This window comes from Plectropomus leopardus, chromosome 19 (assembly GCF_008729295.1).
Source record: "Plectropomus leopardus isolate mb chromosome 19, YSFRI_Pleo_2.0, whole genome shotgun sequence".
Taxonomy (NCBI): Eukaryota; Metazoa; Chordata; class Actinopteri; order Perciformes; family Serranidae; genus Plectropomus; species Plectropomus leopardus.
This window is the reverse complement of record NC_056481.1, coordinates 14,618,800-14,631,588: the sequence shown is the minus strand read 5'-3', so window position 1 is coordinate 14,631,588 and position 12,789 is coordinate 14,618,800. Positions and strand designations below refer to the sequence as shown.

Here is a 12,789-nt window from a genome sequence, read left to right as displayed (position 1 = left end):
ATACACACACACACAAACATAAATCAAAGTATATTTGGACTATTACCTGTTAACTGTTTGTGTATATCAAACTTTCGCACCCTCCAGTGGCAGTACAAGAAAAGACAAGAAAAAAGCAGTGCACACTGCGACGGCCTCACAAAGGGACGTATTCCAGTCTGTGATGATTCAAAATAACTGTTTATTTTACTCAAAATATCATCTAACTGAGGTCTGTTGACCATAAATTCCCCCAGTTAAGTCAAACTGGTGATAATGAATTGAAATTAAGCTGGCTTAAATGGTGTCACAAGGGGGTGATAATTTTTTACTTTTATACTGCTTTTCTTAAAGTAATTATAATCATAGGTAGTGATTTGTCATGAAGCTGATGTAGACAGTAATTTTCACAGGCGATAATTTATACTTTATAAATAGTTTAAACAGACCCTGTCCAATTTGATCCGGGAACACAAAAGTGAACAGAAAGACAATATGATGGTTAAAATAGGCTTTAATATATTAATGTCTGTATGTAATAACTTTTTCATAGTTAAAATGAATTAAATATCATAAATATATTATGAGTGATAAAGAAAAATTAATACAAAAATAAGTAGTAAAATATTTATTCATGTTGAAAAACAGTTTGGTATCAATCAGACATTAAAGTGGTTAAAAATAAACAAAATATACTCAGTGCTACAAAATAAAACATCAAACAATTTCGATGTAGTAAACATTTGACACAAATTATACTGAAATATATAAAGGGACCCAGCATGCCCTGATTTGGAGTAATAACTCATTTTATTTTATTAGAAGATAAGAAACTAGGTCCATGAGCAAAAATTGAATACAACATTAAAAGTATGACTCATATTAACCACATTTTACATAAAAAATGATTAAATATAAATTCATAGACAAGTGAGACATTATCTGAGCAAGAGAATTATAAAAAAACAGCAACTCATTTCTTGGTTTCACTGTCATAAAATTATATATATATATTATATTTTCAAAGCTTGACAGTAAAAATACTGAGAAAGCTCTGAAAAGACCTACAGAGTATATCTTATTTCAAACTTTCATGAAGTTTAGTCAAGGAAAGACAGGAATAAATTATTACAGCTCACAAATGGTCAGCAAAGAGTTCACACTACTGCCCATTTCTTCATTCATTGCACAAGACCTATGCAACCGCTGTGCTTCTGTTTATATAACTCCTCATATCCTCAGAGTAGGATATCAAAGGTGTACAGTTTTGGGGTAGTGGGGGGTGTTTTTAGCACCAAGTTTTTGTTCTGGTTAAATGTCACAGTAAGGTAAGCATTTATGCCTCCTCTTCAATTGTAGCGTCTTCCGTCGTCGTGCGTGTAGTAAGGGTTGCTGTGGCCTTGGCTCTGAGCATATGGGTTGACCTGAGGTCGATTCTGGGCATAGGGGTTGATCTGGGGTCGAGACTGACCATAGAGACTGCTCTGGGGTCGAGCCTGAGCATATGGGTTCATATCGTCATGGTCGTCGTAAAGCCGCTACAATGAAAAGAGAATTTTTTCATGAGAAAATTGCAAAACCAAGCATGTACATCCGACATGTCCTCTTCTCTTACCCTGCTGAATGTATTAATTACCTCTCGGCTCTGTTCCATTAACTAAAATCGTTTCAGGACATAGTTTTTACATTTTAGACTTTGTTAAAGGCCCGCTGTGTAGGATTTGGGGGGATATATTGGCAGAAATGGAGTAAAATATAATAAGTATGTTTTCTTTGGTGTATAATGACCTGACAGTAAGAATTGTCTTGTTTACGCTGCCTTGGAATGAGTTTTTTATAGGTCCTCTCCCGCAGAGTCCACTATGTTGCTCCACAATGTTTCTACAGTAACCCAAAATGGAAAAACAAAACACTGGCTCTAGAAAGGACCATTAAAATTTTAGCTTTTTTGTGTTGTTCAACACACTTAGCAGCCGTTCTGCAACAGAACTGTTAAATTGTAAAGCGGTTTAAAGCACCTGGTCTGTTTGTTTAGGAGAGGTAGAAGACTTCTACGGATAATTCAGCTCCTGGTAAAAAAATCTCTTGAACACCTGGTTGAGAAAAAAGGTGAGCCCACAGCCCAAGTGCTGGGCTAGTGAGCCATCTCTGACAAGCAACACTGAAGAAATTGATTTGTAACATGAAATTGCTTTATTAAGTGCTTATACCAGTTAAAATCACCAGGTCTGGAGAGGAAGATACCTCTGTGGATAATTTGGATCCCAGTTAAAACTTCCTGAAGAATGAACACTTAAGGAATTCTAACCAGGAGAAGTTTCAGAAGGTTTCAATCTGCTATGCTCATAACTTGAAGCCACTACACCCCCCTCAATCTTACACGCCGCTCCTTCAATTCACACTTCCTACCCACCTATGTTACTTCTCTTTACACATCAGACACACTCAGAGGCATACTCACCGTGTTCCTCCCCACAGGTGCAAAGTTTTGCCGGCTATTGCTCTGAGTCATCTCCAGGTTGGTTCTGCTGTCCCAGCTGTTGGTGGTTGAGGCCCGTGGGATCCTGGGCACCCCGGCATTGGCAAAGGTTGACAGGCCATTGGCTGACCCATTAACTGAGGCTGCTGGCTGGCTGTTGGCTAAATTGCTGTTAACCAATGGTTTCTTGTCAGGAGCTTGGCTGACGTAATGCTTCCCAGTGTCTGCAGTTTTGTTCTTCTTAGAGCCCTTCTTTGAGGATCTAACCAGTTGGAACAAAAGTATACATTACTTGGCTGTATCTCTGCATTGCAGTCTCCATTACAACATTGTAAACATTTTTTACTTTTTTTTTTTTTTTTCAAAATGTGTGTGTCTAAAATAAAATGGCTGCTGGAGAACACCAGGCTACTTTGTCACAATAAAAAAGGTTCATAATTAATCCGATGGGTTACATAAAGGTTAATAAGTAGCCTGAGCGAGAGAGAAACATGGCAAAGACATAGCAGAGGCAATAAGCAACTAAAAGTAGGAAAGTGACAAGATAAGAAACTCACTTGGTTGCAAAAATTATCAAAAGAATCACTGTGATGAGCAGCAGTCCCCCAAACACGGCGCCGACGACTACCAGCGTCAGCTTCCATGCTAATAAAAAACAATGACAAGAACATCAATAACAAGGCTGTGCTATTCAAATACCAACTTTCCTATGAAACAAAATCTATTATGTGTTTCACAACAAAGAAAAACCTTAGTAATATCAATAATTAACTTCAAAACACCAAAGTCTGTTTACAGGTCTCATGTGAGAGTTGCAGAGCATTTTATGGTTTCAGAGGGAGCTGTCCAGAATCTGATACCTTGACTTGATCTCCTCAAGGGATATTAATTGAATCAGCATTTCAAAATGTCGTGGAAGGCTTATCTGTTGCATGAAAAGGAAAAGTACAGACAGGCTATTTGTAATTCAAGTGAACGGCAGCAGAATTCCTAAAGTCATTGGAAGACATAAAGGGCTGGATAGAAATCGGAGGATCTGCAACCTCTGTAATGACAATCATGTGGGAGATGAGTGTCATATTTTTTGTTTGAATGTCAGATTGTACGCTTAATGAACTATGGAGAAAAATATCTTGTTAAGTATTATTTAAACCACCAATCTATGTTTAGGTCAGTTTTGCTATTACAATCAGATAAAAACTTGAAGAATGTCATTCCTTTGTTTAGGTCACATTAGCTGTACTTTAGCACAGCCGTGTGCCATTGTTCTGTTATTTTTTTTATAGGACAGAGCTTGTTTTATACTTGCCAGAAGTTGCATATGATCATGATTTGGGGAAGTTATGTAACTGGATGAGGGAGATTTTTTTTCCAGTCGATAGCACATGAACTAGCCACTGATTTTTTAAATGTGTATTGTCAACAACTTTGTGATTTCTTATATCAATTGGTTTATTTAAAATAACAAACATTATCAGTATGTCATTTTTGTTGTTGTTTTTGTCTCTACTGTCAAACACATGCTTTATACTCACTTTCTTTGCAGTTGAAGCCAGATCTACCAAATGAACAACTAAAAGACAACAAGACAAGGTTCACTTTGTTATTTCATTTAAACACAAGCTCTGTAAACTTGGCAATATTCACGATCAATTGCATGATATGCTGATGAAATAAAAGCACTTACTCTTCACATTCTTTGGAATTAACAGCATATTTACCACTGGGACAAGCTGCAGAAGTACGAAAAAAAGTACAGTTGTTTAGATAGAAAACAGTTATTATACAACACACAGGCTTTAGCTCTCACTAAATTCCCTTACCAATGCACATTCGGTCACTGAAGTTTGTCTCTATGAAGTCTTCCAAACAGGTACAGTTAAAAGATCCATCTCCTGAGTTGCATTTTGAAGTACTCAAATCACAGGGCTTCTTATCACACAGGTTTGAATCTTTAAATGAAAGAAAGAAAATAGAGTCAGTACACCTATTTCAAATAAGTTCAAAGTACAAGTACAAAACAAAAAATAACTACATGATCAGAGCTGCAGTCTGAAATGTAAAATTTGCTGACAGCAGTTGAGAAACACTATTATCAGTAAGATGTTATTACTCATTAGCTGAATTATACTCTGCACACTGTGCAAAGATCACTATTAGTGCAATGGCAGACGGCTTAAAAAGGGGGTAATCAGATTTTAACTTCAGTATTTTGAAAGGCTACACGAATGTTTTAGTCTAGGAGGAGCCCATCATGTATGATTACATGACAACATAACATGTTATATAATGGAAGGCCACTATGTCTGTTGTTAAAAGTACCTGTTGGATTAACATATGAGGATTTAAAAGCAACAAACACTGCTGGAGAAAATCAAAAAACATGAGGCATTCAACAACAACCAATATTCTGATAACAGACAAAATATTAAAATGTATCATGCTGGATGGTGGGAAAAAAAGGGGTGGGGGGCGGTTGAGCCTTGCCACATGTTGCTTCACCAACATTTATTTTCCTAATTTTTTGGTTGTTTGGTAATGTTGAAACTACCGTTAGAGGAACTGAAATGCTACTGTACAGGTCATTTAGGAGTGTCATGTTAAGGTCACCCATAAACAGAGACAAAAATGAGGAAATATTTAATGTGTATATCAGACAAAAAAAAGAGTGTGGGTGTCTGGTCTCTGTGACTGAGTTCAACAGGTCATGCAGAAAAGGAAAAAACAACTCCTAAAAAGGGACTGTCCTCGAAGTTGACCAATCACCAGAGAAAGTGCCACGCTGAATGGGGAGCCAGATGACGAGGGGAACCAACCAGAAGATGATTCTACCTTCATTTACATTTCCTCATTGTAAATAGCATAAAATACTGGATCAGGGAAAGACAGGTTGTCAGAATGCAGGCTGACTCGCTGATGTTATCGGCTAGGGAGAGGCATTTCTGATCCAGAGCTCTGTAACTGCTCATTGCTTGCTTGAAAAGATTAACTAAAAGGTTTGAACTCAAAATTCTAAATTTTGTGTGGACATTCAGTTATTTACTGTTTATTGAGTTGCTTTTAAGAATTCTGAACATAGCACTCACCCTGGGAGGGTGAGAGTTTTTTCTACTTGCAGCAACCAAGAGAAAAACTCCTTCAGCACCGTCAGTTTACATCCACTGAAAGTGCTTGTTTTTGACAGGCTCAGATTATCATTCCAAGTGTTTGGCAACATTATGGAAATGACCCTACAGAGACAGGCTTCTTTTGTTAGAGTAAGATCCTTTATCACTAAACCCACCAGAGTCCATTAAAATGATCATTTTCATTAATAAAAATATAACATAAAGCATGTATAAAGCTGGCATATTTTGACATCTGAGTGGATAAATTGAGGGTTTATTTAAATAAAACCAGAGTTGGTGATTGTTGGAACCGTTTAAAGATTAACCAAGATGTTTTTATGGGTTTTATTTTGTTTTTGGCAAATTCTATATCTGACAGATTAATAAGTTACCTGATTTCAGTCAGCACACAGGACACCAAATAAGCACAAAACATTCTGACACAAAACTCTTCAGTTCTACCTGAAAACAAATCTATGTCTTATATGTTATTTAGATAAAGCTTATCATCAAGAACAGACATAAACTTACCAACAAAAGTTGAATTTTCCAGTATACCAGTCCCACTATTCAGCTTAGTTATAACATCTCCGGTTGTGATGTCAGCATCTGCTTGGAAGATCATCTCTACAGTTGCCTCTACACCATCCTCCGAACGTGACCAAAATTTAGATTCTTTAATGGGCCTAAATAGAAAAGAAATCATACTTAATGAAATTAATATTCTGCAGGCATTAGGGGCAATATGCTGTGAGTGGACTGTAGGCAGTATGGTTCAAGAAAGATACAGTCATATAGTCAACAGTATTGCTTTTCTGGGTCTTACCGAAGCTCCAGCAATGTACACTTAGAGTAATCATTTTCCTTGAAAACAACTTCCAGCTGTGTTTTGGAAAAAAAGAGAAGAAAATACCATTCTTTAGGCCATCATCTGATTAGGAATGCACAGCCCCTTTAGATAAGTTTTATTACTGGGACTATTTTTCTTTGGTAGATATGGTTTAGCAACACTGTACATTCCTTTCAATACACATCACATTTAAAACCCAACTGTGGCACAGGTGAGTTAATGACCTATCACAGTTGTTGGTTAACTTCACAAAGTTCTTCAGGGTATTTTTTCATCAAAAATATAAACGCCCTTAAAGCTACATTTAGTAACTTTTATGAAGATATTTATATAATGCATATTTGCTGAAACTGTTGCTTTATTCTATATGAGACAGACTGTGAAAAAATCTTCCTTCTGTGTTTAATGGCATCTACTAGAGTCGACTAAGACACACGATAAACAACCAATCAAAGCAAAAGAGTCTCTAACACAACTTTCAATCTTGTCAATCATGTCTCGTGAGCTGCAGTCAAACTGGCAACTTGGCACCACTGATCAAATATGAGTCAAGACTCTGTTACTGCACTGAATATTTCTTACCTCAAATGTTTTCAGAAGTGTATTTTAGTACACTGTTAAGCTGTAAAATGAATACATTCTTGATGTAGCTGCAATGTTTGAAACACTCGACTGATGTAACAAGCACCGCCCAAAGGCCAGAACAATTCCTCATTTTACAGCTAAACAGTACACTATATTTTGAAAACTTTTGAGGCAAAAATTAGGCAATGCAGTAACAGAATCTTGATTCATATTTGATCAGTGCTGCCTAGTTTGACAGTTCAACCGCAGTTAATGATCAAAGACTGACATGATTGGCAGCTGCTTTATGGACTCCTTGGCTGTAGTTGGCTGTTTTTGTTAATGTGCAGTAAGGCCAATAGAAGCACTACAAGGAATGGAGTATGCATAGGTTTGTTTTTGTTTTTTTCCCCCCACAGATTATCTGTCTCATTAGAGCTATGTGAAAAAGGTGACAGTGTCCGCAAATATGAAAAACTTTTTTTTTTACCAAAAAAAAAGTTAGCAGCTATTGCTTTATGGGACAAAAAAGGAAGAATTATTCATCATTTGTTAATCCCTACATAAAACAGCTGGCCCACAGTTGCCATTTTTTGCTGTTGAACCAGACTTTCCACAATAGTTACAGTTAGCAGTTGATTTGATGATCAACTGGAAAATGTAATGTGTGCAAATATGGATAAATATACGTATACTTCTTAGCAAACTAAAATAGAGCTATTTTGGGGGAAAAAAATTAAGAGGAGAGAACTTATTGCTTACCTCTGCATTAATATTTTGCGCGGCATTTTGAAATTCTTCTGAGGACATGTCAGACATAGCTTGAACGTATTTTAATCCAGGCAGGGCTAGTTGTCCGGGGAAAACTTTGGCTAAAACAGAAAAATATGATAGTAAGTTAGTTTTGTAAAAAACAAGACATAAAATAATAAATTAATGTGGTAAATACCGTTAGCCTCTTTCTTGCCAAGAGTTGAATGACAGGATAAACCCACCCCCATATCTGTCTGCTAGTTAAAGGCTACAGCCAGCAGCCGCTTAGCTTGGCATTAAGACTGGAAATGGGCAAAACGCTAGCATGAAACCTCCCATGCTTGTCTGGCAGCCTCACAGTAAAGACAGGAATTCAGGAAGTCATTGTTTGTGCAAGATATAGTCCTAGAAAACCTTATCTAATTGTTCACTTTTTTTGGAGGCAGATTAAACAACTGAAACATAACATTTCAGTTTAGCTGTGCTGGTAAAGAAAGACTTTGTTACCTTTCCACAGAGCCAAGCTAGCTGTTTTCCATGGTGTCCTGTGTTTCTGCCAAAATAAGCTTTACTAAACTATGTTAAGCTACACTAAGATAAAAAAAACTAAGATAATCTAAACTAAACTAAGCTAAATTAACTGTCTCCTGATTTCATTTGCATATATAGATTTAGAAAACTTGCCATTGAAATAAATATTGCCTAAAATGTTAAACTGTAGCTTTAAGTATTGTATGAAGTGATTTGGTCTTCACTGGTCTTCTCAAATAACAGACTTAAATATTGTGTAATATTACTGTTCTATTTTATTTTAGTTAACTTTTTTTACTGAATATTTCTTACTTTTATTGTTATTCTGTTAGGCACTTATGTTATCTTTACTCCTAATACACTTTACATTCATAAGGGATTTTACTCTTATGTTTGCGATTTTGGAGAAATCTCTGACACAAGAATTTCCTTCAGGTTTGAAAAAGTTTTATCTTATCTATCTAATCTCACGTTATCTTATCTTATCTATCGGCGATTATCATTTTGACTGGCCTGATATGACCAGACTTTAATGAATCTTAGTTCTCTTGAGTAACCAGGTCCTCAAACATCCCACAGACACATGCAGGCCTACACTTTGGCATTATAATTCATTTATTCACTTTTCATGGAGTAATAACCTCAAAGTGGTGATCTGCAAACATATACTACTTACCGCTCTCACATATTTTGGTGTCATAATTGTAGTCGCCAGCAACACACAAGCATACAAAGGTTTTATTGTGACGGGGCTGACAGGTGCTCCCATCACCACATGGTTTTCTGTCACAAGGGCCTTTAAAAGGAAAAAGAAAAACACGCACACACACACAAACAACAATATAAGCATTTACAGCATTATGTCAGCGTCCATAAACAAAGGCGTGCTGGAAAAAATGAAAATCACAGTTTCTGGACACACAGAATTACCTGGAAGCTTTGTGGTTGTGGGAACTGGTGTAGTTGTAGTAGCCGGGCCTGTCGTAGTGGTCGGACCTGGTGTAGTTGTAGTAGCCGGGCCTGTCGTAGTGGTCGGACCTGGTGTAGTTGTAGTAGCCGGGCCTGTCGTAGTGGTCGGACCTGGTGTAGTTGTAGTAGCCGGGCCTGTCGTAGTGGTCGGACCTGGTGTAGTTGTAGTAGCCGGACCTGTCGTAGTGGTCGGACCCGGTGTAGTTGTAGTAGCCGGACCTGTCGTAGTGGTCGGACCCGGTGTAGTTGTAGTAGCCGGACCTTGTCGTAGTGGTCGGACCTGGTGTAGTTGTAGTAGCCGGACCTGTCGTAGTGGTCGGACCCGGTGTAGTTGTAGTAGCCGGACCTGTCGTAGTGGTCGGACCCGGTGTAGTTGTAGTAGCCGGACCTGTCGTAGTGGTCGGACCCGGTGTAGTTGTAGTAGCCGGACCTGTCGTAGTGGTCGGACCCGGTGTAGTTGTAGTAGCCGGACCTGTCGTAGTGGTCGGACCCGGTGTAGTTGTAGTAGCCGGGCCTGTCGTAGTGGTCGGACCCGGTGTAGTTGTAGTAGCCGGGCCTGTCGTAGTGGTCGGACCCGGTGTAGTTGTAGTAGCCGGACCTGTCGTAGTGGTCGGACCCGGTGTAGTTGTAGTAGCCGGACCTGTCGTAGTGGTCGGACCTGGTGTAGTTGTAGTAGCCGGACCTGTCGTAGTGGTCGGACCTGGTGTAGTTGTAGTAGCCGGGCCTGTCGTAGTGGTCGGACCTGGTGTAGTTGTAGTAGCCGGACCTGTCGTAGTGGTCGGACCTGGTGTAGTTTGTAGTAGCCGGACCTGTCGTAGTGGTCGGACCTGGTGTAATTGTAGTAGCCGGACCTGAAAGTGTTCAACTACAATTAACTTTGAAATGCAAACAAATAAGACAATAGAGAAAAGCAACCCCCCCCCCAAAAAAAATCTGTTTAAGATGTGAGGTACAATTGTCTATGAGATGGATGCGTAACAGGAGGGACAGTTTATCAGGTTAAATTAAAGGAGAGAGAGAGAGAGAGAGAGAGAGAGAGAGAGAGAGAGAGAGAGAGAGAGAGAGAGAGAGAGAGAGAGAGAGTGTCTGTTTTCCAAATGTATTCTGCTTCATAATAAGTAATAGCATCATCTCCATCAAAATATTTCCAAAAGCCAAAGACAGCATGGTATGATACCATATGCCAAGATAGGATTTTATATAGCTTTATGATGCAGCAAGCATGAATTATGAATTTATGGGCAATGTTTTTCCTTTCCCTCAAGATAAAGATAAACAATCACAGCACGAAGAAGTAGAACTTCAAGGGGGGGGTGGTAAACTAGGCGTGGCTCTGTCATATTTTATACTGATAACCTGTTCACTGTGTAAAAGGTTGAGCATTGTTGTCAGTTTTGACGAGTAACTGTGATTCAGGTAGACATTATGAAGTTCACATAGATAATTTATAAAATAAAGGTTACTGACAAAATGTATGTCATTAAATTACAGTTACTAATCAAGACACTGGTGATTTAAAAGGGGTTACATCCAAGTGCATTCTTTTTTTGGTGAAAAGCATATATTGAGAATATAACATTTATTTAGTTACTTTGCATCTTTTTGTCATGTAGGATAGTGTGGCTCAGCAAAGCTGTTGGGACAAATATGAGCGCAACACCACACAGGGTAACTTGGCACTGGGTCTCTTGTTTGATTGGATTTGATGCGTTGCGTTGCATCACATTGCTCTAACCAACTAAAGTCTGCCATGCCCTTGACCACCCTATGATGCCAAGGAAGGGTGGTCATGTCATTTGATGAGAACGCCTACCAGTGCTTGATACATTACTTTTTTGACAAAGTAACAAATAATCTGTAACCTACTACATTTCAAAAGTAAAGTAAAACTTAACTCATCAATAGATACTGTTAACACCATCTGATATTGCAAGCATTGAAGCTGAGACAGTGAATTAGGGGCATTGGTCTAAAAACAATGTTCTAGACACATTTGCACTGTTTTATCAAAAGGGATTTCGATCACATTAAAGCTCTCAGATAGGAAAGATTTGGCTCAGAAATAAATTTAGAAGCTATCACATCCAAACTAAGGATAACTGATTTTTTTTAGTAATAGACCACATTTAGTGAGGATGTAGTACCTAAAATTGAAATACAGTTCACACTGTCACATGTATTTCATTTAAGTATGCAAATTAAATATAAAACAAGGGCCAAATGAAATATTTCACACCAATTATGTCCATTCCGTCAAAAAAAAATTAAAAATAGCATATCCTCATCTGCACCATAAAGCTCCCTAAAAGCTAATATAGGCTTTAAACATGTAAAGCATTAACCAGAGTACAGGGTCTAAGGGGAACAAAGAGACTTCCTTGATTGGAACAGACTCCCAAAGGCAGGTAAAAACGGGGTCATAAGGTAATGGCAGATTGTCTGCAGAGACACAATAGTTAAATATTTACATTTGATTGTGTGCTCACCAAACCAATCCTGTAGTTAAAAAAAGGGTTGTTAGTCTAAACTGGAAGAAACTATGTAAATTGTGCCCTGATAACAGGTACTCTCTGAGCTGGATGTCTTGATTCAGAACACATTAAAATTGAACAGGCTACTAAGCAAATGGACATACTGGTAAAAGAAAAAAAGGAACAAGGCCAATCATCATTAATTGCAGCTTTACATTTAACACTTACAAAGGTATAGCTGGATCAAGATTTAATAAGCCATGCAATGTAATACATCAAAGCATCTTTATATCAACTGCTGTTTAATAAAAGTCTTAGCAAACATCAGGTGTGTGTGATGACAATATCTCTGCTCTGAGTACTGAATGAGTGACTTATTTAAACCTTAAACCCAGTGCCATTTTAAAGTCCAATCACTATAAATTGACTGAAAGATAGGAAAATTGTCTTTAATTCTTAAGTTTACCTGATAATTTAACCCGTGATCACCTGGGCTATTCCATTTATCTGAGACTAACGACTAGCAAGGATAAAAAATAAAATTAAAAAAATAAAAAAAGTTCAAGGATTTACATTTTTAAAACATCTGGTGACTTACCAAGTAAGGCAGCAGCTAGGAGGACACAGAGGAGTTTGATGTCTTGAGCCATTGGAAAATAAATTACGGACAACTCTTCACCACAGGAAAGAAAGCCAGTGAGGGCTGTGAGTTGACGAGGCTTTAGGGGCTCAGGTGCCCTCAGCTGGCAGTTTTAATGATTAGCCACTCCTCCAAGGGCGGCGCTGTGTGCTAAAGTACATTTCTCGCCCCAAAGAGAAGACTCGGAGGGTCCACTTTTCATGAAGACTGTTTATCTGTTTATCGGTCTTCCATGACATTGATCCATCTGTGTCAGTTCCTTTGTTTTCATGTTCAGAAAGTGTGTCAAGTCTAGGAGCTATCTAAAGGCTAAGACAGGGGTGACTATAAGCATCACAAACACAACCTCACAAATTTAATCTAGAGAAATCCAAAGATAAAAGAGCTGGCCATGTCGTTTGTTTGACAAATGATCTGTGTTAAATTATCTTAGCAACCACTCACTG

The 12,789-nt window shown here is 38.1% G+C and overlaps 1 protein-coding gene across 1 annotated transcript; it reads right to left on the bottom strand.

Annotated features, from left to right (window-relative positions):
• Positions 1 to 1,162: 1,162 nt before the first annotated feature.
• Positions 1,163 to 12,353, bottom strand: LOC121959056 (mucin-13-like). The gene is made up of 13 exons (XM_042508237.1): positions 12,302 to 12,353; positions 9,555 to 10,083; positions 9,194 to 9,513; positions 8,940 to 9,059; positions 7,742 to 7,851; positions 6,392 to 6,447; positions 6,097 to 6,251; positions 4,282 to 4,410; positions 4,146 to 4,191; positions 3,994 to 4,031; positions 3,016 to 3,103; positions 2,441 to 2,720; positions 1,163 to 1,517 (listed from the first exon to the last, which is right to left on the bottom strand). Exons 1-13 carry the CDS (start codon positions 12,351 to 12,353, stop codon positions 1,329 to 1,331), a joined length of 2,112 nt encoding a protein of 703 aa, XP_042364171.1. The 3' UTR covers positions 1,163 to 1,328.
• Between the last annotated feature and the right edge of the window lie 436 nt (positions 12,354 to 12,789).